At 37.2% G+C, this 27,810-nt stretch overlaps 1 protein-coding gene across 1 annotated transcript in view; it reads left to right on the forward strand.

The window, feature by feature from the left end:
- Positions 1-857: 857 nt before the first annotated feature.
- The window catches only part of trabd2b (TraB domain containing 2B), an 85,102-nt gene continuing 58,149 nt past the window's right edge, over positions 858-27,810 (forward strand). The window contains exons 1-2 of the mRNA XM_073819596.1: positions 858-1,232; positions 4,278-4,847. Coding sequence (XP_073675697.1) covers positions 1,122-1,232; positions 4,278-4,847 — 681 coding nt within the window. The 5' untranslated portion in view covers positions 858-1,121. The remainder of the gene's footprint in view (positions 1,233-4,277; positions 4,848-27,810) is intronic.

A 27,810-nucleotide genomic window follows, 5' to 3' on the forward strand; every position in this document is an offset into this window, starting at 1 on the left:
ATTGTATTAGCTTTAATATATAAAATGGACATGCAATTTTACTGTTAAATATTAAAAATGACTAAAACTAAAAAAGATATGTATTGCATTATGTACTGTCCTGTGCATTACTGCTATTTTGTGTCAATCTTAGCCTATACATTTTTTAATAGGCCTAATTAACTTATTATTTGTTTGTTTTACTTTTTTTGTTGTTCATCATGTGGTTTGACCATTTAAGGTACCACCTGTAATATTATGGTAGTTATTAGTTTTTTTGGGACAAAATATCCACCATATTTCTCCATAAGAGCAGACCATTTGTAAATTTATTGTGTCTGGCTTCAGGTCTCATCCCCGTCCAGCTATTTTTAGCTGTACAAAACAGCTAATTTTGCTGCTTGATATTGCAAACTGGTGTCTTGCCATATTAATTTAAAGTGTTTACTGCACTTAGTTATTCTTGTTGTTTCGGCGGTGAACCGGAAGTCTCACACATTACCAGAAAACAGCTTACTTCCACATTGAAAAACAAGGTGGATTAGTATGGATGGTAGGCCTATATTAACATTATAGTACTAAATTATATATAGCCTACTGTAAACAATTGTGAACACAAAATGTCTTCCGTAATACTTTAAAAGTTTTAAGGTGAATTTCTGACAACCAGACCAATTAGTTTTACAGTAAATTTGTAGATACCAATGGTCTGTTCCTTGACCGTCGAAATGTTAAACACTCTCGTCTTCCGAAAGAACCTGCTCTCCCCTCCTCTTAACAAGCAGAGGGGGAAACATTCAAGTGTTTCACGTTCTCCGCACAGTTAAACTGGAAACTTGAGGGGCGCAGCGTAGAGTTTGTGCTCTCCACAGCAGCTGGGCAGCTGGAGAGAGTGAGAGAGAGAGAGAGCGAAAGAGAGAGAGTGAGGGAGTCAGGAGACAACGCGAATCACTTTGAAAGTCTGGGGCAAGAGAATGGCGGAGGGGCAGAATGCTTTCCTTTCGAGACGGCAAATGTGAGCCCACAACCATCACCGGCAGAAAGCATTTTATTTGTGCTCTGAAACCAGGAGCAACTTGTAAACAACAGAGGCAACGGAGCTGAGGGAAGCGTGAGGGTGTCCTGTGCCCTCTCATCTCGAAATGAACTGTCACTCGGGACTACGATGGTTGGTAACTTTATGCGCTTTCTTTCAAGTGGGCTCACTCCGGGACACGCACCAGAGCACGCGGAAATGTGACAAGCCCGTATCGGTGAGTTTGTCTAGCGCGCACTTTGTGGATTTGCTTCTGCACGCACCTTCGCAGAATCTCGTAAATGGCTTGTCATCGAGGTCTATCGTGCATGATATTATTATAGGAGATTGATTCGCTGTTTGATCTTCTCCGCTGCTGATGCGGGCTGTTTTAAAGAGGTGCTTTTATTACCAACACCTGAAATAATTTAATTCAAAGATTGAGTCGAAATTGTGACGTTTGATAAAAGTATTTTTAGTTGGATAAAATGAAAGCGAAAATGTTATTCTAAACATAATTGTATCTGGCCACTAAAACACGTAACTACTTTGCAACAAATTAAAACATTAAATTGCTATTTTGCCATAAGACATTAATTACTTTTGATGTGAGGTGGGTTTTCGTTTCTTATTATTTAATTATTCTGCATGATCATGTTTCTCTTCGTATTAGTAAATAAATATAGGCTACATACGAATCAAAGTTATACATTTAAAGAAACAGACATTTTATACTGACATTATAATTGCTATAGACACAAGTATTGTAAGATAATTATATTTGTTGCATTCAAGTTCTCATGTGAGCCATAACGGAATATCTATTTTAAAACAATAATTATTTAGTGGCGTCCAGCCAGCCGCGTGTCACTTCTTGTGATGTAATCGTAGAAATCTAGGCCAGAAAAATGAATTTTTGTGCCAAGTGAAATACTGCTAAAGTCTTGCCAGTGCAGTGCCAGTTTATGTGTCAAAGGAAAAAGGGGGAAGCCCCACGAGTGAGTAGACTTCAAATGCATTTATATGGAAAGAAAATCCACTGACCCCCATAAACTGATCAAGTTTCATTGAGACGAGAGCTGTTAAAGTAGTTATCGAGCATATTTACTTCATTATGATTTGGCAAGCTCTTTAACGCAATTAATGTCTCGTTTTTATCTGAGCCATACACTGTGTGGAAGAGAGAATTCATCATCGATTAAGAAAGAAATAATAAGGAAATATACATTATATTCCATCAAACGATTATAAACATAGTGTTTGTGCATTTACAGGCAGAAATGCGCAAGTCTTTGTTAAACATAAATCGAAAATTAATGCATTATGCACGCAAACGTTCTTCCAGTCTACCTTTTTCTATTTGTTTTGTCAATAATGTTTATCTTTTCCTTGAGAATTATATCATTAATGGTCTCATTGTCCAGGACATGACCTGTGCATTCTTAATGTAATTCATAATACGCGAGTACCGCCAGGCCTGTTTTTGGTTAAGAAATTACTCCATAAAACAGAGCAGAGGGTCTGTGAATGTGACCTGTTCTTACAGAATATATTACTTTAGTATATAAGCTGCTCTCCAGTAAAACTACTCAGTGTTCGAACCATTTCCACAGGTGTCCAAATACAATATGAAGACCTGAGCAGTCGCGAACACATGTGGCTATTTCAGACGAAGTCCAAAAATAGGAAGGAATAAATAACTTCGATTAAAAAAAGAGAAATGTTTTAAAAAGCTAATATTAGAACGTACCAAATTATTAGAAATGCAATCTAATAACCATAAAGGAAAAGTACTAAAACACTTGTGTACTCTAGCGTGTTTTAAGGTAATTCTTATCTATACACATGTATATACATCCTCCTTTTTTTCACATGACAGCAAAATTCTGCTTCTTACACCCTGACAAAAACATTAAAATGACATTAATTCAAAAATAGAACAGTTGTATCCAATAAATTTCTGTAAAAATTGAGATTTATACATTACCTGAAAGCTGAATAAATTATAATAAAATAAAAATGGTTTGTTAGGATAGGACAATATTTGGCCGAGATCCAGCTATTTGAAAATCTGGAATCTAAAATCTTGATCTGAAATTTTGATCTAAAATCACCTTTAAAGTTGCCCAAATGAAGTTCTTAGCAATGTGTATGTCTAATAAAAAAATATGTTTTGATATGGTAGGAATCTTCATGGAACATGATCTTTACTTTATATCCTAATGATGTTTGGCATAAAAGAAAAATCAATAATATTGTTGACTATTGCTACACATATACCCATGCTACTTATGACTGGTTTTGTGGTCCAGGGTCACATATATATATATATAAACTACAAATATAGTCAAACATCACTTGCAATTCTTTCTGCTCTCATTACCATCAGCTCTGACTCGTGGTTAATAAACTCTAAACTGCTCTTTCCTGGTCCGAGGTGGTTGAACAATTCATTAAATTTAAAGGTTGACCGTTTAAGTGTGAGTTGTTCATTGAAGGTTACATTTTACAAGGGCACAGCTATTGACAGCCTCAGCAACCAGTAAATACTTGAAAGTTTCAGAGGGTGCAGAACGGCAGAGGTTTGCAGTGCTGCAGAGTGTAAAGGGCCTTTTTACGAGGAGAGGCACACTGTAAACTAAGAACCCCAGTTAAACATTTCCACCACAGATTTAATACGCCAGCTCTATCAGTGCACTGGCATGAACCGAGTCCTCTGTGACACAGCTACTATACGGTGCTTTTTTCCTTCGGTTTGACTTTGAATAAGGGAAATTTATGCCTGTGACCCTGTAGAACTCAGTTCGAGATTGTTATGTGACCCTGGACCACAAAACCAGTCATAAGGTTTTTTTTTTTTAAATTGAGATTTATACATCATCTGAAATGTTTACATCATCTGAATGAATAAGCTTTTCATTGATGTATGGTTTGTTAGGATACAACAGTTTGAAAATCGGGTATCTGAGGGTGCAAAAAATCTAAATACTGAGAAAATCGCCTTTTAAGTTGGTCTTAGCAATGCATATTACTAATCAAAAATTAAGTTTCGATATATTTACGATAGGAAATGTACAAAATATCATGGAACATGATCTTTACTTAATATCCTGATTTTTGGCATAAAAGAAAAATCTAAATGTATTTTTGTCTGCTGCTTTAAATAAACCCGTGCTACTTAAGACTGGTTTTGTGGTCCAGGGTCACATATAAAGTTAAAGTTCTTTCAGTCTAATGCTTGACCCTTTGACCCTAAAATCTCCTCTTTGTTTTTTCCTTAAAGCAGAAAGACATGAACTCCTTCCTATGGATGGTTAAACGGCCTGCTCCTTACCCTCCGTCCTATCTGTTTGGGACAATCCACGTCCCGTACACTCGAGTCTGGGACTACATCCCTGAGAACTCAAAACAGGCCTTCCAGACCAGTACCAATGTTTTCTTTGAACTGGATCTCACAGATCCTCTAACTATCTCAAAACTCACAAGCTGCCAGCTTCTTCCCAACGGAGAAAACCTCCAGACGTTACTGCCGCGCGATCTCTACCGCCGACTCAAGCGCCACCTGGACTACGTCAAACACATGATGCCTTTCTGGATGACGGCAGACCAGCGTGGCCGGGGACTTTATGCCGACTACCTCTTCAACGCCATCGCAGGAAACTGGGAACGCAAAAGGCCTGTGTGGGTGATGCTGATGGTGAACTCACTGACGGAAGCAGATGTGCGGTCGCGGGGAACTCCGGTCCTCGACCTGTTCTTGGCGCAAGAAGCCGAGCGTCTCGGAAAGCAGACAGGTGCCGTGGAGAGGGTTGAGGAACAGTGCCATCCCCTGAATGGACTGAACTTCTCACAGGTCAGTGAGCAGGCAACTAGACAGAGAGTCTTGTGTGTGTGTTTTGGCAAGTGTGCATGAGGGATCCGGAGGTTAAAAAAGGTGTTGTTATGGATTAAGTGATTATGAATATCCACAGACAAACCAGAGCAGGGAGGAAATGAGATAAAAGTCTGACGAAAAGTTTGGAGTTAAATCACAGGGGGAGGGAGAGGAGCTGTCAGGCTGATAGATTGGTGTGGAAATCAATGCTGAATAAAATTTATGAGGTAAAGGGGGAGAAAAGAGGATGACTGTCTGCCTGTGGGGTCGCGCTGTCATCTGACACGTCTTGATTATCCTATTGCTGCCTGTCCAATGTAACATTAGAGTGAAAGATGGACAAACTAACCTAATTGCTTGATGATATGCAGGTGGAGGGTATCCAGCTTTTACTTCTGAACAGAAAAAGCAGAGATATGTATAGAGCGGAGGAGTTATATTAAAAAGGCCGAGTGTGTGCCAGACACACACACACACACACACACACACACACACACACACACACACACACACATGTTGGGTTTACATGTTTTATGGGGACATTCCATAGGCGTAATGGTTTTTATATTGTACAAACCGTACTTTCTATGGCCCTACACCTACCCTACACCTAAACCTAGCCCTCACAGGAGATTGTGCACACTTTTACTTCCTCAAAAAAACTCATTGTGCATGATTTATAAGCCTGTTTCCTCATGGGGACCTGAGAAATGTCCCCACAAGGTCAAAATTTACTGGTATTCCTATCCTTGTGGGGACATTTGGTCCCCACAATGTGATGAATACCAGTACACACACACACACACACACACACACACACACACACACACACACACACACACACACACACACACACGCACACCCTATTTTATATATTATAATTTATATATTACATTTAATACATACCTTTAAAAATGATTAATTTTATATAAACTACCGGTCAAAAGTTTTTGAACTGTAATATTTTTAAAGTATTTTTTAAAGATGTCTTTTCTGCTCACCAAGCCTGCATTTATTTGATCCAAAGTACAGCAATAACAGTAAAATGTTGAAATATTTTTACTATTTAAAATAACTCTTCTATTGGAATATATTTTAAAATGTAATTTATTCCTGTGATTTCAAAGCTAAATTCACATGATCCTTTAGAAATCATTCTAATATTCTAATTTGCTGCTCAAAAAACATTTATTATTATTAATTATTATTATTATTGTGTTTCCTTGATGAATAGAAAGTTCAGAAGAACATTTACCTGAAATCGAAATCGCAACATTATAAATTATAAAAGTATTAATTTTTATAACCCTCCTCCCCCAAGCTTTTGAATGGTACATGTGTATAATGTTACAAAGGCTTTTTATTTGCTGATTTTTAGATTTTTCTATTCATCAAAAATACTACTCAAAAAATTTACTCAAGTGAAGGATCATGTGACACTAAAGACTAGTAATGATGCTAAAAATAAAGCTTTGATCACAGGAATAAATTACATTTGAAGATATATTCAAATAAGCAGTTATTTTAAATAGTAAAAATATTTCACTGTTTTTGCTGTATTTTGGACCAAATAAATGCAGGCTTGGTGAGCAGAAGAGACTTCTTTAATAAAACATTAAAAATCTTACTGTTCAAAAACTAGTATACACATACACACAGACAATAGTGATTTTAAAATATATAAACTTTTTAAATACGTCTATAAACAAACACTACACATATATATTACACACACACACACACACACACACACACACACACACACACACAGATAAAATACACATAAAAAAAAAACTGTAAAAAAGCATTTTGTTAAAAAATTCCAAAATTGATGTTTGGCGCTAACTGAGGTCCCTCAAGACCTCAACTCAACCTTAATCCATTGCTGACCACCACAAAACCTGCATCGGTGGCAGCAACACAGACACGAATGCTAACACTGCAACTGAATCTGTGAGCCGGGGCCCCCGTGTGACAGGCAACAGGGCTCCTGTGCTAATTTGAGAGGGTACAGGGGCAACGTAGCCTCTCCACTTTCATCAGCACCTCCTAACTATGCTGTCAAAAAAGAACATGCCTGCAGGGCCCGCCAGCCAGCGAACCCCGTGTAAGGAATCGTGGGAAATGTGGAACCGGCGCAGGGTGACAGCTCTCTCATCTTTATCCTGGGAGAGAGAGGTCAAAATACCACTCTCATTCCCAGGCTGACAAAGTCGAATAATCTTTTTTTTTTTTTTTTTACTTTGAGACGGAATGGGTTTTAGATAGAATTACAGTTAGGATATTATATTTTATTTTTCACTGAATTGCGTTCGTACGCTAAATGTCACCAGAAAGGGCAGATCAGATGGAGTTAGGCACTGCAATATGAACTGTTACAAAGTACTCTTAATGATTCTAGAAGTCTCTGCTTTAGATTCTGGCGAAGGCTCAGCCAGCGATCCATTTTAATCACAGGGCTAATCAGCAAGCTTTTGAACATCTGAATTTCCTACAGCTTTCCGCCCAAAAATAGTCCCAGAAGAAGTAAAGAGCATGAAATGAAAATGACAGGCAAATGATTATGCTGTATTAGAATCTGAGGGATAATTTAAGCGCCGTGCTCGCCTGGAACGCTCAGGCAGGAGTGAGGTCAGACGGCAAGATCATGCGTGGAGGCAAGAAGGAAGGGGTTGGATGATGTGTAGGCTGCGGTGTCGCTGCGAGGCTTAATCTGAAACATGAGCCGCGGGATTGTGGGAGATCAGAGTTGGGAATGCTTCCAAATGCCGCTAGTGGCGTATTAATTGTTCCCAATAAAAGTAACTGCCTACGATATCCTCAAACCTGCAGCGTTCTCCTTCTCTGGCTTTCGTGGCGTGAGTCATCAATTGTCGCTGGCATTTCCAGCCTTTACCCTGGCCTCTACCTTGGGTTAAAGCAGTTAGCCTGACCTTTTCCTCTCTGTTCGCTGGGAAACGTCGCCAAGAGCTCAGGAAGTGCTTTGAGCTCAGAAGGTGCTACAGAAAAACAGGTCCCAATCTCAGTGCTGATGTGGTTCCTTGGGGGATAATGGGGTGTGATGCCTGGAGGATAGAGCGGTTTGCCTGGCCTGGCACACATCCACGTCTGGCTCTCGGATGCAATGAAGGGGGACGTTGAAGAGCACTAGGGAGGGTTTGGCTTTCTCCTTCAAGCAGGAGTGGTGAGTTTCAAAGGCCGCATGCAGCGCATGGTTCATCTCTTGCTCTGCAGACGTGGATGAACATAGACAGCTTGGTATGACAGGAAGCAACACACGCTTGCTTCAAACTTAAAAAATGCAGAATGCACCAAACAAGAGTAGTATGGAGGGCAAGCTGGAAGGTGGACTGAATACCTCATGCCTATGCTAAAGCAATGTATGCATGTGCTTATTTGTTCATCCTAAGGTCACATTGTAGCTATATCTCATATATACCACCCTCCTCTGGGCTGAGGTCAAAGGTCGCGGCCTTGCTGACGATGTAGACAACGTCATGGATACTAGAGTGTCTGTGTGATACTGGCTAGCAAAGAAGAAAAGTAACAAGGCTATTTTGGGATCTGTGTAAGGAGTGAAAACCCCAGCGCAAACTCAGACTAACAGAATAAAGTTGTTGGAACTCACACTTTAGCAGAAGCCACATCTGTTTTCAGCTGTGAAGAAGTGCTGAAGTGTTGATGGACCTTGGAGGGATAGAGTCTGTTAAAATGGGATTAACAGAAATATATAGGTCAAATACAGCAGAAATATTTGTACACTCACTGTGAAGTTGTCATGAGCTTTTCGCCATATTATTATACAGCAATTAGTTCCAGTCCACTAATTTGTTTGTATCACTCGGCTTCTGTGTTTGCTACAGAGAATTCAAAGTGTAACTACAGTCTTTTTGTTGGCAGAGAAAAAATAAACTATACTGTATAGCCAGGCATATTGTGAATGAAATGTCAGTTACTTTATATTATTTTTTAACAACTATTTGTTCATAAGTTCGGGGTCAGTAAGATTTTTTATAATTCTTCTGCTGAGCAAGGTATGGTTTCTGGTTTCTGCCACTGAACAAAAATTGGTTAATTGCAACATTTTATCTCACAATTCTGTCTTTTTTTCTCAGAATTACATCTTAGAAACTCTAAATTTAAATTTTTTTTTTTTAAATTGCGTGATACAAACTCGCAATTGTCTTTTTTTTTTCTTAGAATTGCATCATACAAACGCACAATTCTCACGTTTTTCTCACAACTGCATGATACAAACTCACAATTCTGACTTTTTTCCAGAATTGCGTGATACAAACTCACAATTCTCACTTTTTTCTCACAATTGCGTGATACGAACTCACAATTCTCACTTTTTTCTTCAGAAGTGCATCATACAAACTCACAATTCTGACTTTTTTCCAGAATTGCGTGATACAAACTCACAATTCTCACTTTTTTCTTCAGAATTGCATCATACAAACTCACAATTCTCACGTTTTTCTCACAATTGCACGATACAAACTCACAATTCTGACTTTTTTTCAGAATTGCGTGATATAAACTCACAATTCTGTCTTTTTTTCTCAGAATTGCATCATACAAACTCACAATTCTCATTTTTTTCTCAGAATTGCATCATACAAACTCACAATTCTCATTTTTTTCTCACAATTGCGTGATGCAAATTCACAATTCTGACTTTTTTCTTTAGAATTGTGTAATACAAATTCAAAATTTGACTTTTTCTCAAAATTGTGTGACACAAACTCGCAATTCTGTCTTTTTTCCTCAGAATTGCATGATACAAATTCACAATTCTGACATTTTCCTCAGAATTGCATTATACAAACTTTTTCTCAGAATTGGATACTGATTCTGACTTTTTTTCTTGCAAATGTGAGTTTATATCCTGCAACTGAGTTTATAGCTCAGAGTTTACATTCAATTCAGAATAGAAAGTTAGAACTATATTTATAACTCGCAATTGCGAGTTTATCACACAGTTCTGAGAAAAAAGTCAGAATTGTGAGTTTGTATCATGCAATTCTAAGGGAAAAAGTCAGAATTGTGAGATAAAAATACCTTTTTTTATTCTTCATTCAGTGGCAGAAACAGGCTTCCATAGCAAGGACATATTAAATTGATCAAAAGTGACAGTGAAGACATTTATAATGTTACAAAAGAGTTTTTTATTTCAAATAAATGAATTCTTTTGAACTGTCAAAAAATCCTGAATAATAAAAAAAAAAATTACGATTTCCACAAAAATATTAAGCAGCACAACTATGCTAAACATTAGTACCATTTATGTTTCTTGGGCACTAAATCAGCATATTAGATTGATTTGATTTCTGAAGGATCATGTGACAATATACTCAAATAGAACATTTCACAGTACTGTTTTTTCTGCTTTTTTAAACACGTAAACACACCCTTGGAGAGCATACTTCTTTCAAACTAGAAACTTACAAATGAAGACATCACAAGCAAACGGCCGAATCACAGCCATTCTTGTGTGTATGCTCATTGCTTAATTAGGAATGTTATTAGGAATGATACCACGGTGGAAAACGTGCAGAAAATTTCCACCATAAATTTAGCAAATGTCTCAACTGGCTTGTGTTCAAAACAGTTCATCATCAGCATTCTGCTACAAATATTTACTAAACGCTCCATGCTGTAACCATTTGACGGACCTCAGATAAATAATGCATATTTAAATGATAGAATTAAGGAGAATCTGACTTCTGCCGCATTTAAATATTTACATTCCAGGTCTCATGTGTAAGAACTGGGCGCTATGATCTGCTGGCACGAGCAACAGCGTGATGGAAAAAGCAGTCACCTCTCTGCTCCTGCTGGATAACCTCCTAGCCCAAAACATTCTCCTTACCTCTCTCCGTCTACGTTTTTGCTGGCTTTTTGCACACCTCTGTGACACACTACCTGCAGAACGGAATATGAGTGTCAGCATGGAATTAGAATGACTGGAGAGTTAGAATAATACGGGAATGAGAACACATGAGCTTCAGTCTGGTGGAAGCAAAGATGTTATCATCAAATTCTTTCCTCATTGTTTCAAGATGGTATTGGAGCTTGGTGTTTTCGCGTGGCTGATTGGATGATGTTTTAAGCATGTCTTTAAATATTACCCAAGATTCTGGCACTCTTACTTTCATAAATGCTTCTGACTCAGGATTGACCTCGGTTTGTATATCCACGACTTAATTTTCTCAATTACCCATCATGCTGTTAAAGAAATGCAATTTCCATTTGGAGGATGTCCACTTGGGGACTTAAGCCTTCAATGATATCAAGAGCAAATGTGCGTAAAAGTGGCACCGGAGCCAAATCAGGCGATCTGCGGGGCCCGTAAGCACACACGCGGCAGTCAAACCGCTGGCCTAATTACTTAATTGGCCTTTCTAATGACTAAATTGCCCCCTGCTGTCCAGAACCACTTAGACAATTATGTATTGGCCTGAAAGGGAGGCTTGCTCTGGAATTCACTGAAGTGGAAAAGCCAAGCCATGGATACCGTGAATGTTTACTTTCATCAAATGGGGGGTAGTTACCTACATCAAAGTGATATCTTACCCAGAGCGTGGCACACACACAGCAAGGAACCAGTGCTCGGCAGGACCAACTCTCGTCGTTCTGTGCTGAGGGTGCGGCCTTCCTCGCAGGGGAAATTATCCATGCAGTACACACTGAGATTTGTGCCTCGCAAACATCCTGTTTCTGTGGCTTTCTGTCAGGTTTAAAATAGAAGTAGATACGGTTAATATGTGCAATGAATTTTTGACTCAACAGCAAAAGATGTGTCTGCGAGTGTACACCACCATTCAAAAGTTTGGAGTCTGTAAAAATGTGTTTTGTTTTGTTTTTGTTTAAAGAAGTCTCTTATGCTCACTCAAGTCTGCATTTGATTTAATGCTTAGGAAACATTTCTTATTATCAATGTTGAAAACAGTAGTGCTGCTTAATTGTGTGGAAACATGATACATTTTTTAAGGATTCTTTGATTAACAGAAAGTTAAAAAGAAAACCATTTATTAACAATATACATGTCTTTGCTGTCTATTTTAATCACTTTAATCACATACCTTGCTGAATAAAACTATTAAGAAAAAAAATCTGACTGACCCTGACTTGTACATAATTCTCATAAAATATTGTATATAAATAAAAATATCTATATTATTCATATCTGAAGTCTGGCAGCAATTGTCTTAAAGTTTATTCTGAAAAGTGGTACTTTAATAGCTATAGTGGCTGGATAGTTCACCCAAAAATTAAATTTTAAATAAAAAATTAAATTAAATTTGTCATTAATAACTGACCTTCATTTCGTTCCAAACCCGTAAGACCTTCAATCATGATTAAATCTGAGAGCTTTCTAGACAGCAATGCAACTGAAGCATGTAGAAGACTGACACGGCAGAAAAGAAACTGTTGAATCAAGTAGTTATTTTTGTTTTCTTTGCACACAAAAAGTATTTCCGTAGCTTTATAATATTACAGTTAAACCACTGATGTCACATGGACTATTGTAACGATGCCCTTACTACCTTTCTGGGCCTTGAATGATTTCTTTGAACGATTTAGTTGCGTTGCTGTCTATGCAGGGTCAGAAAGCTCTCGGATTTCATCAAAAATGTCTTAATTTGTGTTCCGAAGATAAACGAAGGTCTTGCGGGTTTGGAACGACATAAGGGTGAATAATTAATGACAGAATTTTTATTTTTGGGTGTACTAACTCTTGTAGAGTTTTAGCCTTCAAAGAATTGTCACTCAAATATTCAAGCTAAGAAAAAAGTCAAGTGAGTTAATCTAAATCTCATTACTCAACTAACCCAGTCCTAACCCATTTCTAATCTATATACACTTAGGTTGTACTATACAGAGTGAGATGAACATGAACTCCTCCCAAACTTTCATTTAAAGCACTATATAAATGTCTTGATGTACAGAAATTGAGGCTGATTTTGATTATTCAAGTTGCTGTTAACAGAGAGTGGTCCCTGGTGCTTTCCTATTGTTAGTGATTCATGAAACATCTCAATGACTGAATAAATGGCCTGTCTTGCTAAGTCTGTTGTGCTACACTATTCCAGCCCTAATGAATTCTGCACATTGGGGATAGATCGTGCTCAAGCAGCAGAACTATGAGCTCCCAGCAGCTGGGAATGCACAAGACAGAGTGCTATTCCACACAGCTGGGATCCCAGCGCCAAGATCCACCTTTCTTTTCCTTTCGCTTCATCTTCTTCACTGCATTCCTTCTTTGAGAATGGAACAGTCATTTCATCTTTGCCTTAATGGCCTCACGTCACGCGAGAGGTCGCCCACCGGCTGTCATACCTATCAGCAGGAACAAGGTCTATTTTGCAGAAAACACACACACACACAAATACAAGCAATGGGTGTAACAGTTAAATCAGATAACACTCTACAAACACTCTTCAAATAGTCAACAGATAAAGAGGTTTTGAGAGTGTTCTTCATAGGAAAGATTCCGAGGCGACTGACCACAAACATGGCACCCTTTCAAAAATATGAGGAGACTTTCCAGCATTGCTGGAAGGGATAGTTCACTCAAAAATGAAAATTCTGTCATTAATTATTCAGTCACTTGTCATTCCAAACCCGTAAGACCTTTGTTCATCTTTGGAACAGAAATTAAAATATTTTGTATGAAATCCGAGAGCTTTCTGACACTGCATAGACAGCAACGCAACTACCACGTTCAAGGCCCAGAAACGTTGTAAGGACATTGATAAAATAGTCTATACAGATTTGTGCAAAACGTTGGCAATGTTTTTTATATGTTATGTGCAAAATGTTTGTGTTATGTGCAAAACTTTGGCAATGTTTTATAAATGTCAATTAAAAAGTATTGCAAAATGACAGCATTTCCAATAAGCGATGTTATGCGACTAAACGTATTTTTTTCCTCTAGCGATAAATCATGGCAACGGATTTTTGTGGGATTTTGGCTATATTTAATTGAATGTGACCTGTAAAAAAAAGGTTTCCATTGCTTTTTTGCGAAATATTCCTTTTTTTCCGAATTTCCTGTAAAACCAACTCGTGTGAGCATAAAAACTTTTTTGCAATATATGGGAGTTTTTGCCCATTTGACACGTTTCCATTAGGCATATTTTCAATTCGCAGTTTCAATTTTGCGCAATTTAAAGGGTAAGAAACACTAATGTGACATTAGTGGTTCAAGTTTAATGTTATGAATTTAATATTATGTTATATAATATAAACTCCCAATTGCAAGTTTTAAAGTCAGAATTGCATGATATAAACTCACAATTCTGTGAACATATCAGTCTCTTTTTTATAAAGTCAGAATTCCGAGACAAAAAGTCGCAATTACGAGAAAAAAGTCAGAATTGTGAGTTTATATTTCCAATTCTGATTTTATTTCTCACAAATGTGCGTTTGATTCTCACAGTTCTGAAAAAAAAAGATGTAAACTCACAATTGCGAGAAAAAAGTCAGAATTGTAAGATAAAAAGTTCAATTACCTTTTTTATTTGTATTCAGTGGTGGAAACAGGCTTTCATAGTAGCCAGTGTTAATTTCGTTTATGAATAATTTGTCAAAATTTTAGAGAAATGCTTAATAAATGCATTACACTGTAAATAAACCCATTAGCTTTTAGCTGACTAAATCTACTGGAGATTTCATAGATAAAATCTTAACATATTTAGCTGACTAAAACTAGACTAAAACTAAAACAATTCAGATAACTTAAATGTACCTAAAACTAAATGGCATTTTAGTCAAAAGTCTATGACTAAGACTAATCAAAATTTGCTGTTAAAGTTAACACTGGTCTCATTATTCTCTTCTGAATACTCAGTCAGTTAAATGTATTGCGAATACTGTTTCATGATAATCCAGAGACGCCTCCATATTAGGTCACGGTGGATCCAGGGGTCTTTTTCTGCATCTTATCAGGTCCACAGCACACATGGGCAGCCTCTCGGTGACCTCTGCTCTAATACGATCCATACTCTCTCTAAATACTCCTGTGGGTCCTGCCCGCACATGTCCACACAAACCCCATGAGAAGCGTAAAGATGGGAATATGGCTACTTTTGTGACCCCTGGACAAGCAGGCACGTGCACAAGAGTAAGAATCACTGTCCTAATCACAACAGTCACGATCTTAATAGACAGTTTTGCACCATAAAGCTTCAATCAGGCTGCTATTGTTTGAACAGATGCTGCTATCCAGACTAAAACACACCTCTCTTCATCTTTTATCATTTCTACCTTCGCCTCAGACAAAGTTTTCATAGCTCGCCCCCGCCGAGTTAGGCCTGATGTGAAAAACGCCCGCTGGATCTCTTGAAATGCGGCTCCTCTCATAAAGTTTTACAGGCGTGCACATAAATCCTCTGATTCCCTGTCAACCACTTCCCTTCAAAACCGGTTTCCCTTCACTTTGTCACTGTAACCTCTGTCTCAGAGTCCGAACAACCCCTGTTCATCAGCGCCTGAAGGATAAAGACAGGCTTCAGTGATATTAACAAGGTCTCATACTCGGTTACACAGTTATCGCCATTCTGCTCTGAGAAAGGCATCATGGGAAAGATTGTATATTTCGCCATCCATTTTTTAATGAGATCAGAATGAGATCAGACAATTTCAGTCCCACTTCATCAATAAATGAGCGATGTAAAACAGTGCTCACTGTTAGAGAGTGGATTATATAGCTACATGTGGAACCAAGTACATCTAGAGTACTTGTTTATGGCATTTGGAGGGATTTTTTTCCCCAGTCCGTCTAAGACGACAGCAGATAGGTCTAGATTAGCACACGATTAGGTTTCTGCACTGCGCTAATACTGGTTTAGTGCCAGTGACATCACATGCGAGACGGTGACACGTATCCATTACTAACAGTTCATCACCAAGTCTTGTTTTATCCTTGCTCCATTATGAAATATTCTTGACCCATCTCTCACTCTCAACTCTTCACAGCCTTCATTTAGTGTCCAAATGCATGTTATTTTTTATTTAGTACTGTTCTGAATAAGATATTTAACAAAAAAGACATTTACATATAGTCCACAAGAGAAAATAATAGTTGAATTTATAAAAATTGTCTTGTTCAAAAGTTTACATACTCTTGATTCTTAACACTGTGTTGTTACCTGAATGATCCACAGCTGTGTTTTTTTGTTTGTTTGTTTAGTGAACAGTTAAACTGCCTGCTGTTCTTCAGAAAAGTCCTTCAGGTCCCACAGATTCTTTTGTTTTTTTAGCATTTTTGTGTATTTGAACCCATTCCAACAATAACGAATAATATGATTTTGAGATTCATCTTTTTACACTGAGGACAACTGAGGGACTCATATGCAACTATTACAGAAGGTTCAAACACTCACTGATTTTCAGAAGGAAACAATTCATTAAGAGCTGGGGGGTGAAAACTTTTTGAATTTGAAAATGAGGGTAAATTTAACTTATTTTGTCTTTTGGGAAACATGTAAGTATCCTCTGTAGCTTCTGTAGGGTAGTACTAAATGAAAAAAAAAAAGATATTTAAGCAAAATAAGAAAAATGTACACATCTTCATTCTGTTCAAAAGTTTACACCCCCGGCTCTTAATACATGGTTTTTCCTTCTGGAGCAACAGTGAGCATTTAAACCTTCTGTAATAGTTGCATCGAAGTCTGTCAGTTGTCCTCAGTGTGAAAAGATGGATCTCAAAATCATACAGTCATTGTTGGAAAGGGTTCAAATACATAAAAATGCTAAAAACAGCGGGTGGTTTAACTGTTCAGGACAAACAAAGGGACTTATGAACAACTATCAATAAACAAAAAAGCATTTGTAAACTTTTGAACGGGGTCATTTTTACAAATTCAACTATTATTTTCTCTTATGGACTATATGTAAACATCTTTTATGTGAAATATCTTATTCAGGTCAGTATTAAATAAAAAAATAACATGCAATTTGTATGATCCCTGTTATTTTGGTGAAATAATTAACATTTTGCAGATTCTATGAAAACTTTTGACTTCAACTATATATAGTCATACATTTCAGGATTTGAAAAGATTTCATGAGAATTATTTTTTTTGTATTAGTTCGGCTCTCATGGTCCTTTTCCAGTTTTACTGTGTAAAAAAAGTAGTTTTGACACTGCAAAAATTTTAGTTTGAAAGTGATATGAGTTTAGAATGACATGAGGATAAATAATTGGTAGCAGAATTTTCATTTTTGGGTGAACTATCCTCTTAATGTCACTGCTGAAAGTTTTTAGTTCCGTCTTTGGTTGATAAATTTCCTTTGCTTACATTCCTTACAGCGCACAAAACCATCCAACCTCCAGGCTGTCCTTGAGTTAAATACTTCTACCCCCCTGTTTTTATAATCTTTCTTTTTTCCAGAAACCATATACCGTTGATTCACCATACAGAGGGATTCTGGTTAGCCACTCGGCATTGCATTGTTGTAGAGTTGGGACACTGTGTTGTCCGCTACCCCGGTTGTCTGCTGGTTGAACTTTCAACATTCGGATGTTCTTGTTTTACGTTTGTAAAAACAGACTGATTGAAAGAAGAGATCTTTTGCCTTTTTCCCTACTTGTGGCCAAGAAAAGAGATGTTTTGGCGTATCGGTCCTCTCATCTTCCCTGTTTTTCCTCCGCCTCAGATCTCGCTCAATTTCACCTGCCATTTAATGTTCCGATTCCTGTTCTCCACCTCTCTCCTTTCTCAGCTTTCCCTCTGCACCCACTGGAACAGCTTATATGTAATATCAAACATATGGCAACGTTTATAGAAGGCAAATGAGTTGAGAAATCAAATTTGCTTAACGATTCCAGCTCTGGTTCCTCAGGAAAAGGTAACCATGGGAGACGATGATGGGCATCTGAAATTACACCCTCCAGACAGAAAGACAGGAAGAGAAGGAGAACAAGCGAGAGAAATCCCAGGTTTTCAGGTTCAAATTAGTAGAGGGCACATGTCTGAAAGTTATTTTTTGGGCCTGATGTGCTCCGTAACTGTTAACTGTGGCCAAACCAGAGCTGAACCAGTGTTGTTATTCTTAACTAAAACTATTTGCTAACTAAAATTGCTGATTAAAATAAAATATATGAAAAACACATTAGAAAGGTTGCATTGGCAGCTAACTCAAGTAAGTTTAAGCTGAAGTACTAAAATGAATACATTAAAGGGATAATTCACTCAAAAATAAAGATTTTGTCATTAATTACTCATCCTCATGTTGTTCCAAACCCGTAAGACTTTCGTTTATCTTAGGAACACAAATTAATATATTTTGATGAAATCCAAAAGCTTTCTGACCCTGCATAGACAGCAATGCGACTGAAACATTCAAAGCCCAGAAATGTAGTTAGGACAATGTTAAAATAGTCTTACATGTGACATCTGTGGTGTAACTGTAACTGTAATATGAAGCTACAAGAATACTTTTTGTGTGCAAAGAAAGCAAAAAATAAATAAAAAATACTAACACAACACAACAAAGAGAATTTGCTGAAAAAGGTAAATATTTGTTTTCTTTGTGCACAAAAAATTTGGTGTTTCCAAACAGTGATGTTGTTTTTTGTGGGCGGAGCTTATCTGGTGGCAGAAAATGACAGTTTTCAAGTAGCAGTCTATGAAAGCCATGGAATAAAATAATAAATTTTAGTCTATATTTCAAAGTTCTGACTTTATTCTTACAATTCTGGGATTATATCTCAATTCTGATAAGAAAAATCAACTCATCATTCTCTCTTTTTCCCCTCGGCTCAGAATCATGAGTTTATATCCCACAGTACTGGGTTTTTCCCCCCCTCAGAACTGATGAACTTGCTATTGTTGAGTTAAATTGAGTTATAAAGTCTGAACTATGAGATATAAACTTGCAATTATGGAGAAAAAAAAGAATTGTATAGGTAAGTGTGTAAATATGTAAGATGTTATAGGTTTAAGTAGTATTTTATGCTGTAACTGTAATGCAATATGTCTCTTATAAAAAATATGTAAATATTGTGTAGACACATTGGGTCCCACTTTACATTAGTTGACCTTAACTACTATGTACTTACATTTAAATTAATCATTTGGTACAATGTACTTATTGTGTACATACATGTTTTTACATTGTACTTATATATTTTTAAAAACCTCTATGTAATTACATTTGTAATTAATTTCTGTAATTACCACTGCTGACCCATCCCTTACACCCTACCCCACCCTTAAACCTACCCATACTACCAAACCTGTCCCTAACCTTATACCCTAACCCATATCCCACCTTAATAGAAGCAAAGGTGTTTTGCAATGCAGTATGACCACATTAAGTATATTGTACTTATTTTTTTATGTAAGTACATAATAGTTAAGGCCACCTAATATAAAGTGTGACCACGCAGGGTTTAAACTGAATTTATGCTTTAAAAGTAGAGTTACCATAGCAGGTTTTATCTATAGTCTGTTTGTTTAGATGTCTGCGTTGAGCTTCAAATGACGCCTTTGACGACAATATTCTATAAAAAATGATTTGCATTACAATTCTGACATTCAAAGGCAAAAATATCTTAGATTTTGTTCCGAAGATCTTACGGATTTGGAATGACATAAGGGTGAGTAATTAATGACAGCATTTTTATTTTGAAGTGAAATATCTCTTTAAAACTAAAACTAAAATAAAAAAATCAAAGCTAAATATAAATAGAAAAAAATAAACAATGATACTGCAAATGTACATAAATAATACTAAAACTGCACTGGTACAAACTGATGAGTAAGCACCTGTGGGGCAAGGCAAGGCAAGGCAAGTTTATTTATATAGCACATTTCATACACAATGGTAATTCAAAGTGCTGTACATAAAAAGGAATTAAAATCACAATAGCATAAAAATCATAAAAATTTAAAATAATAATCACAACAATAAAAACAAAATTAAGAACATTTAAGATGATTTAAAAAAAGAAAATGATTTCAAATTAATTAATACAGTAAAATGATTATACATAAAATAATGCAATCTGTTCGGACGCAGCACAGTGCTCATTCAATAAATGCACAACTGAACAGATGAGTTTTGAGTCTGCATTTAAATGTGGCTAATGTATTAGCACATCTGATCTCTTCTGGAAGCTGATTCCAACTGCGGGCGGCATAATAGCTAAAAGCGGATTCCCCTTGTTTTGTGTGAACCCTTGATATTACTAACTGACTCGATCCTAGTGATCTGAGTTGTCTGTTAGGTTTATATTCAGTGAGCATATCTGCAATGTATGTAGGTCCTAGGCCATTGAGTGCTTTATAAACAAGTAAAAGTACTTATAGTTTATAACTTTTAAATAAATGAAAATGAGGAAAAACAAAGATCTGGACATAATAAACAGGGACATAATACGGTACCATCTCACATTCTTTCTGCTGTGAGCTTGACACAGAGAAAGAGAGAGAAAGGCGGGGGTTCGGGTGGGAGTGAACACGCAAGCCTATTCAGATAGCATAGTTTGGTTTGGCAGCGAAAAGCCTGTGTGTAAGCAGTCTGGGTAATTGGTTTCTGATGCCCCTGTCAGTTTTCGGCCAGACCACCTGCCCAAGGGAGGAGGTAAAGGGAGAGAAAAAGAGACTTGCACTACAGCATCTCTATCCCACCCATCAAGCTCTTAACCCTCCCTGACTTTCCAAAACGCCCCCTAATTCAGCCCTCATCGCAACACTGGATCATTCACGGGACCTGTATACAGCGTATTGGATTATGATGATGGTCAGATGGGAATCACAGCTCCGGCAAGGCTCGGTCGTCCCTCGAGCAGAGTGCCAGCGGATATGTGCACCACAAGGCAACTTTACAGAACCTCTAATGTGAAAAATATGGCTTTAGGCACTCATACGTGCCAGAGAGCGCTTTTCCGTGGCTAGCCGTGATATTCGATCGACATGCATTAGCAAATCCTTTCGTTTTCAAGTGCATAAATCATGCTTCGCTGTTCCGGCCTTCGCAGGTAACAGCCATAACAGCCATTTCTCAACGTTTTAAGCCAAAAAAAGACGCATGAGGGACTTTATCCGTGGCAACTACGCTTCAAGCACCGATCCAGAGAGACCGATTGCTGTTGGCGTGCCAAAAGCAAAGGGAGATGGAGAAAATAGATGAGCGAGAGACAGATTGTGTGTATAACGGACACCTTCCAGACGTAGCTCAGCTATTATGGCGGCCAACTCAAGCACATGGCTGTGGTGTGAATGGCTTTTTAATGCCTGCTAACAGGAGTGGTATTTAGCACGGTGGCGAACTGGAGATGGGAAGAGAGTGTCGACAGAGCGGGGACGGGTCTTTCCAACCACCCCTGACTGAGCCGAACACGTCAGCTTTCCTTGGTGTCCACTAATCCTGAAATTTACTACCATTTATGCTTGCTGGATTCGGTTAGATCTACATGTGAAGGCGGCCAAAAAATGACTTGAAAGGCTCAAAAAACATCTTTGAGTGGTTCAATTAATGGTATAATGTGTTTTTGCTGGAATAATGCAGAGAGGAATTAGCTGAGAGTTTAAAAACACGGGTGTGGAGATGTATTAGGACATTGTTGTGATTCCAGGGAGTCTGTTATTACAACGCCACGTTTGGCCCACCAGCTGAAGCAATTACGGATTTTATGGCTCTTCAGTCCAAGATTTACATATTTCAGCACCTTTGACTCCAGCCCTGAGATGACCTCAGTGTCTCTATAACTTTGAATGGCAGTTATACCACTCAGCACACACAAATGTTTACTGTGTTTGTATATCTTGGTGTCAGCTGGTCTGTTTACAGCCACGACCTGTAGCTAAAGCTGTAAATTACCCAACAAATTCCTAAAAACAGGTCAGAGGAGGGTGAAGCAGGTCACTATTGAGAAGATACAGTATAAGACTGAATAGACTTTGGAAAGGAGAAGTTAAAGTATGCTCTATCAAAACAGCATCTCTGTCTCTCACAATGGAAGTCTAAGATGCAAGGCTTTGCGCCATGATAAATGTTAAAAATACACTATTTCAAAAGTCAAGCCACAAGATAAACATTATGTGTGTCAATGTGTAAAATTAATACCTTAATGGGATAGTTCACCCAAAATTCTGTCATCTTTACTCACTCTCATGTCATTCCAAACCTGTATGCATTTCTTTCTCCAAACACTATTGGTTCCCATTAATTTCCATTGTATTATTTTGTCTTTAAAACTGTCTAGTCAAAATATCTTTTGTGCTCCACAGAAGTAAGAACGTCACACAGGATTGGAATGAAATAAGGGACAGTAAACGATAGAATTTTAATTAAAGGTTAGATGTTGCTACATTGACAAAATGTAGAACACTTAAAGTTTTTGATGAAAACATTCCAGGATTTTTCTCCATATCGTGGACTTCAATGGGGATCAGCAGGTTGAAGGTCCAAATTACATTTTTAATGCAGCTTCAAATGGCTCTACATGATCCCAGTCATGAAATATAAAACTGTATACTTTTTAGCAAAAAAAAAACCCTCGTCCTGCACTAGCTCTGCATCCACGACTTTATACAGCCATGTTGGAAAGATCACACGTGACGTTGGAGGAAGTACTGACTAAGTGTTTACAAAGCGAACGTGCAAAGACAGTCAAACACCCTTTAAAAAAACAGATAAAACAACGATGTTGGATGATTTTGAAGTTAGAGGAGTTTTTCACCCTATCCTACCTTTTAAAAGCAAAGTACACAGACAAAGAACTAACCATGTGGGGATGTAACAAAATCTCACAATACGATAGTATCACGTTATGAAGTCCATGATACGATATTATCGCGACATTTTAAAAAGACGAAGAACCAACCACTCATGACTAGGGATGTAATGATATCAAAACCTCACGATACGATAATATCACAATATTAAATTACACAATGTGATATTATTGCGATATTTAAAAAAAAACCTGAAGACAGAATAATTTAACTTTAAAATGTACAAAATTGTTATCTAATGCACTGTAAGAGTTCAAAACTAAGAGCTCTAACCCATGTTCTTAACTAAGAAAACTTAAGTCAGAAAAAAGTCAGTGAATTGACTTGTACCTGAACCTTAAAGGGGACGCAACCCTCTTTTTAGTTGTGGTATACTGTCTCAGTCTAAATTACATTCACATTGGTGTTTTAGGAAGCCAAACATATTAGAATATAATAATAATAAATAACAACAATTTTATACTACTGTTATTTCTATGACAGTAATGGCCATATATTGTAGAACAATTGCACTGTAAAATAAATGAAAATGAATATTTCATAGGTGCATTATTTTTGCTTTAGACTACAGTAGGGAAATTACAATACGTCTTTCCTAATTTCTACACTTGAAAGAGATATTTTGAATTTGGACTGCAGTAAAGTTACCATGGATAACATGGGGCTAAGAATGGGGTTAAAATGTAAGAAAGGTTTAAAAAGATATCTATCTATCTATCTATCTATCTATCTATCAGGGGGCTTCTGTGCACATGTGTGCATTCTCTCTCATAATGTCTTTACCGGCCAAATGCGGACCCCCTCGCAGCTTGTGTTCTTCAGGAGCCGTGACCCCGCTGTGGTAGAGGTCGAGTGTGACAGCGCTCCGTATATTGCGAGAAAAGCACACAGGAGCTTGTTAACTTACTAAGCCACATGGCCCCCTGCCGCTTACTCTGTTTGGAGTGCCATCCGTCTCGGGGGTGAACGAGCCTCGTTACGGCGTTACAGAGTAGAAATGTTTCCCCCCACCCTTAGAGCTGTCCACGGTGAAACAGCCATCCATCAACCTGTAGAATACAGGCCTGCAGGGGCCCCTCTCGAACCTGCCACGGGTCCAGGCCAAACTCAGGAGGAAACATCCCTCTCCAAACAAGCCCTTCAAGAGGCACCCTGCCCCTCAGGAGAGAGACAAAGAGGCATGAAAGAGATGCAAGGAGTCATTTGAAACACATTATCCATAGAGGAAAAGTAGGAGCTAATGGTTTTCCTCTGAGGGGGAATGGGAAAAAGGGAGATGGTTAGAGTTAGAGAGAAAGAGCACCTTTAGTGGACTGGTCTCTGTAGGAGACTTTGCATCCAAAGAAAACGGTCTTGCCTTTTTTGTTTATTGTGGTAGTAACACATTTAATGTGGTGATAGACAACATCAGTGCATTTGATTCTATCTGCACTGAGGCTCTGTCATTATTGGCACAGTGTGTGAGATCTGGGTCAGTTTTAAGGCTGATGTTACTGTGGATTTAATGACTCACAGGGATCTTGTCTTTAATCATAAAACATAGAACCTTTAAACACAAATAAATACTCATTATCAGCTCCATTCCCTTAAGGTTTTTATTTCAAAGAATGAAAATGAAAACTGGGATGCCCTGATATCAAACTATAAAATAATTATTCCCATGTTATATAGCTGATAACTATGGAGGCCCGTTACCGCCACTGAATAAAAAATAAAAAAGGTAATTTAGACTTTTTATCTCACAATTCTGACTTTTTTTTTTCTCAGAATTGCATCATTTAAACTCGCAATTCTGACTTTATTTTCTCAGAATTGTGAGATATAAACTCGTTTTGATGAGAAAAAATGACTGAAAAAAGAATTGCAAGTTTATATCTTACAATTTTAACTTTATAGCTTGCAATTGTGAGAAAAAAAAAGTCAGAATTCTGAGGAAAAAGTCTGAATTGCAAGTTTGTATCACACAATTCTGAGAAAAAAAAGTCAGAATTGTGAGATAAGTCCCAATAACCTTTTTTTTTTTTTTAGTGGCAGAAACAGGCTTCTATAGATAAAAGATTCAAATTCTTAGTATTTTTGGGGAAAATTATATTTAAACAAAAATAATAATTTTAAATAATTGTAATTTTAAGTTTATGAAATAAATAAAATACATTTTTAAATAAATATTTTAATTTTTAAAATAAAAAATAAATTTAAGTATGTAAATTGTATGAGATTAAAGAAAATATTTAATTTAAGTGAGTGTTAGATGGCGAAGTGAATCTATATAAAAAAAGGGAAAATGAGCATGCACAATCAAATAACCAATATCGAATAAATAAATAAATAAAAATATACATAATATATACACCCAGTCAAAAGTTTTTGAACAGTATTTTTGTTTTATTAATTTGTAAACATTAATTTTTGAAATATTTTACTATTTGAAATAACTGTTTTCTATTTGAATATATTTTAAAATGTAATTTATTCCTGTGATTTCAAAGCTGAATGTTTAGCATCCTTACTCCAGTCACATGATCCTTCAGAAATCATTTTAATATTCTGATTTGCATCTCAAAAAAAAAAAAAAAAAAAAAAAAAAATTATATATATATATTAGTGGTGATATTAGTGGTGGGCCGTTAGCGGCGTTAACGTGCTGCGTTAACGTGAGACTCTTATCGGGCGATAAAAAAAATATCGCTGTTAATCTATTCTCAAAGTTGGGTTGGGAGCTGGGTCTAAACTACACAAGATATACGACTTTCACCTTGATATTTTAGCGCGGATGACGTAGGAGGCGAGAACGAGTCTTCAACTTCTGTAAAATTACCACATCCAATGAGACGTGCAACATGGATGCAGCTATGAAGCCGCTTCAGGGCAGGTGCGTTGCTAGACCCTTTTTACTGGGGCACGTGAGTTATAATTTACTTTGATAATCCCGAAATAAAGACATTAAACTATATGCAACAACTGAATTGACGCTTCTAAAAGCAACGCAGTTTAATGGAAGACTATGCACGCAGAAATCCATGCCCGTGCGCGTCTGTGTATTTAACGGCAACGCGCACGTCGTGCAGCCTTTTGCGCAGAAGTACATGGTTACACAAGTTTGTATAGGTAATTATGTTGTAAATGCAATTGTCAAGCAGTTTGTGATGCATTTTGGAAACAGGAGATGAGTGCCTGATCTAATGCGCCACCTGGCCCGTTCTCGAAGACTTACTTTTAGTCATTATTTGGGTAGCACACATATTCTGAATGCCTTCAACAGAATTCAAATTAGCCATTTTAATCCAGATTAATTCCAAGATTTAATCTAGATTAAAAAAAATAATCTATGCCCACCCCTAATATATATATATGTTGATGATGCTGAAAATGTAGCTTTGATCACAGGAATTGTTTTTGCTGTACTTTGGATTAAATAAATACAGGCTTGAAGAGCAGAAGAGACTTCTTTAAAAACATTCGAAATCTTACTGTTCAAAAACTTGGTAGTGACTGTTAATGTATATATAATGCAACAAAGAGGTGCGTTCGTGAAATTCGCATATGAGAAAAGATTATGCTGTATTATATTCTCCCTTTCAGTGTGACAGAAGCCTTTCAGACTTTCCCATAATCCTCCTCTCTTTTTCTCTGTCTGTGTATGGGAGAGGAGATGAGGGGAAAAGGTCTTCTGAAAGTGAATCCAAACCGCCTGCTAATCAGGATGCCAAGCCTAACAGGCACTGACAGCCTTACTGAATGTCTGTATATGTGTGTTTTGAAATGGCAGGCTGCCCCGTCAAATCTCCATTTGTTTTTTGTTTTTTTCCACAAAGGCAAGCAGCCCACACATTTACACTGACAAACCACTGTTTGGACTGGTGATCTGCGTGTATCTATTGGCTCATTATGTGCAGCAGATACTTCAAGCTGTATTGTATTGTGGGAATAGATAACCTCCACTTCTACATGGGAAAACGGTTTGGAGTCCAGCACTGACATACATTACACATGCTCTTATTCCAAGCCCCCAGATTCACTTTCACTCACGGATGAGAAGCAGATGAGAGCGGGTGAAAATGGAAAGAGAAAGGAAGAGAGAGAGACAGAGAGAGATAAAGGTAAGGAGGTCAGAGCGAGGTTTAGGAAACAGACAGTCACCCCCAGATGAAAGGAATCCACAATCCCCTTCAATGATAACCATGTGTCCCGGTCCCTGCTCTGGTCGGAGAAAGAAACATCAGCGCTGACCAAAACCCAAACCAAAAAAGCCTAACTAGACAGCATTGGAGACATCATAGGCAGTTGTTGCTCTACAAGCATGCTACTTTCTGCTATAGTATCCACTTATTACAAATTTATATTTCACTTATAGATGAACCGACTACCAACTGTTTCGGTAGTGACAATTTTATGGGATAACACACAAAAAGAAACAAAAATGTCACTACCGAAACGCCAAGAAAATTTGGGTAGTGACACTTTTAGATACTTTTCAACCTAGTTCAAAGTTGCTAATCAGCACATGGTTAGCTATAGCACAGTTCTGAACAGTGGTACACATGTAAAAACTAAATGTTATGGGATAACACCTGAAAATGCTTAATTGCAGAAAAAAGGTGTTTGGTAATGACGTTCCTCAAAGTTACACATAGGTTTTTCAGACTTTTGAACACATTTACCTTAAAATGATTGGACCTATCTACTCACACCTTGCAGCTGAAAGAGAGGGACACATGAATATTTCCTGATCATAAATGTAGGGGTGTAGTTAAAATCAATCTCCAATGGACTTAAAACAAAGACTGTTTTGGTAGTGAAATGAAAAAGCAGGACACAAGTTTCCTAATTTACAAAGAAAATATTAAATAAATATATATTTTTTTAAACTTCACTTTTTAAAAGAATCAAAAAGATATTTTTAAAAACAATAATGAAAAAAAAAAATTCCAATATCATTTTCTTAAGTTGAAATTTAGGGGTTAGAGTTTGGGACAGCCACCTCCTAATTGAAAGCACCCAATAAATGATGATTTTAAATATATTAATCTTACTAATATTTTAAATGTCATTGTGGGTTTCAATAGATAATAGAAGGATCTTAGTAAACATCAAAGATTTGAAAACTGTTTTTTGTTTGTGGGACAGCAGTTTGCACCAATTCTGTAGAATGGCCCATATACATTTTTTACTTTTGTGTTTTAGAT

Source organism: Garra rufa, chromosome 15, assembly GCF_049309525.1.
Source record: "Garra rufa chromosome 15, GarRuf1.0, whole genome shotgun sequence".
Taxonomy (NCBI): domain Eukaryota; kingdom Metazoa; phylum Chordata; class Actinopteri; order Cypriniformes; family Cyprinidae; genus Garra; species Garra rufa.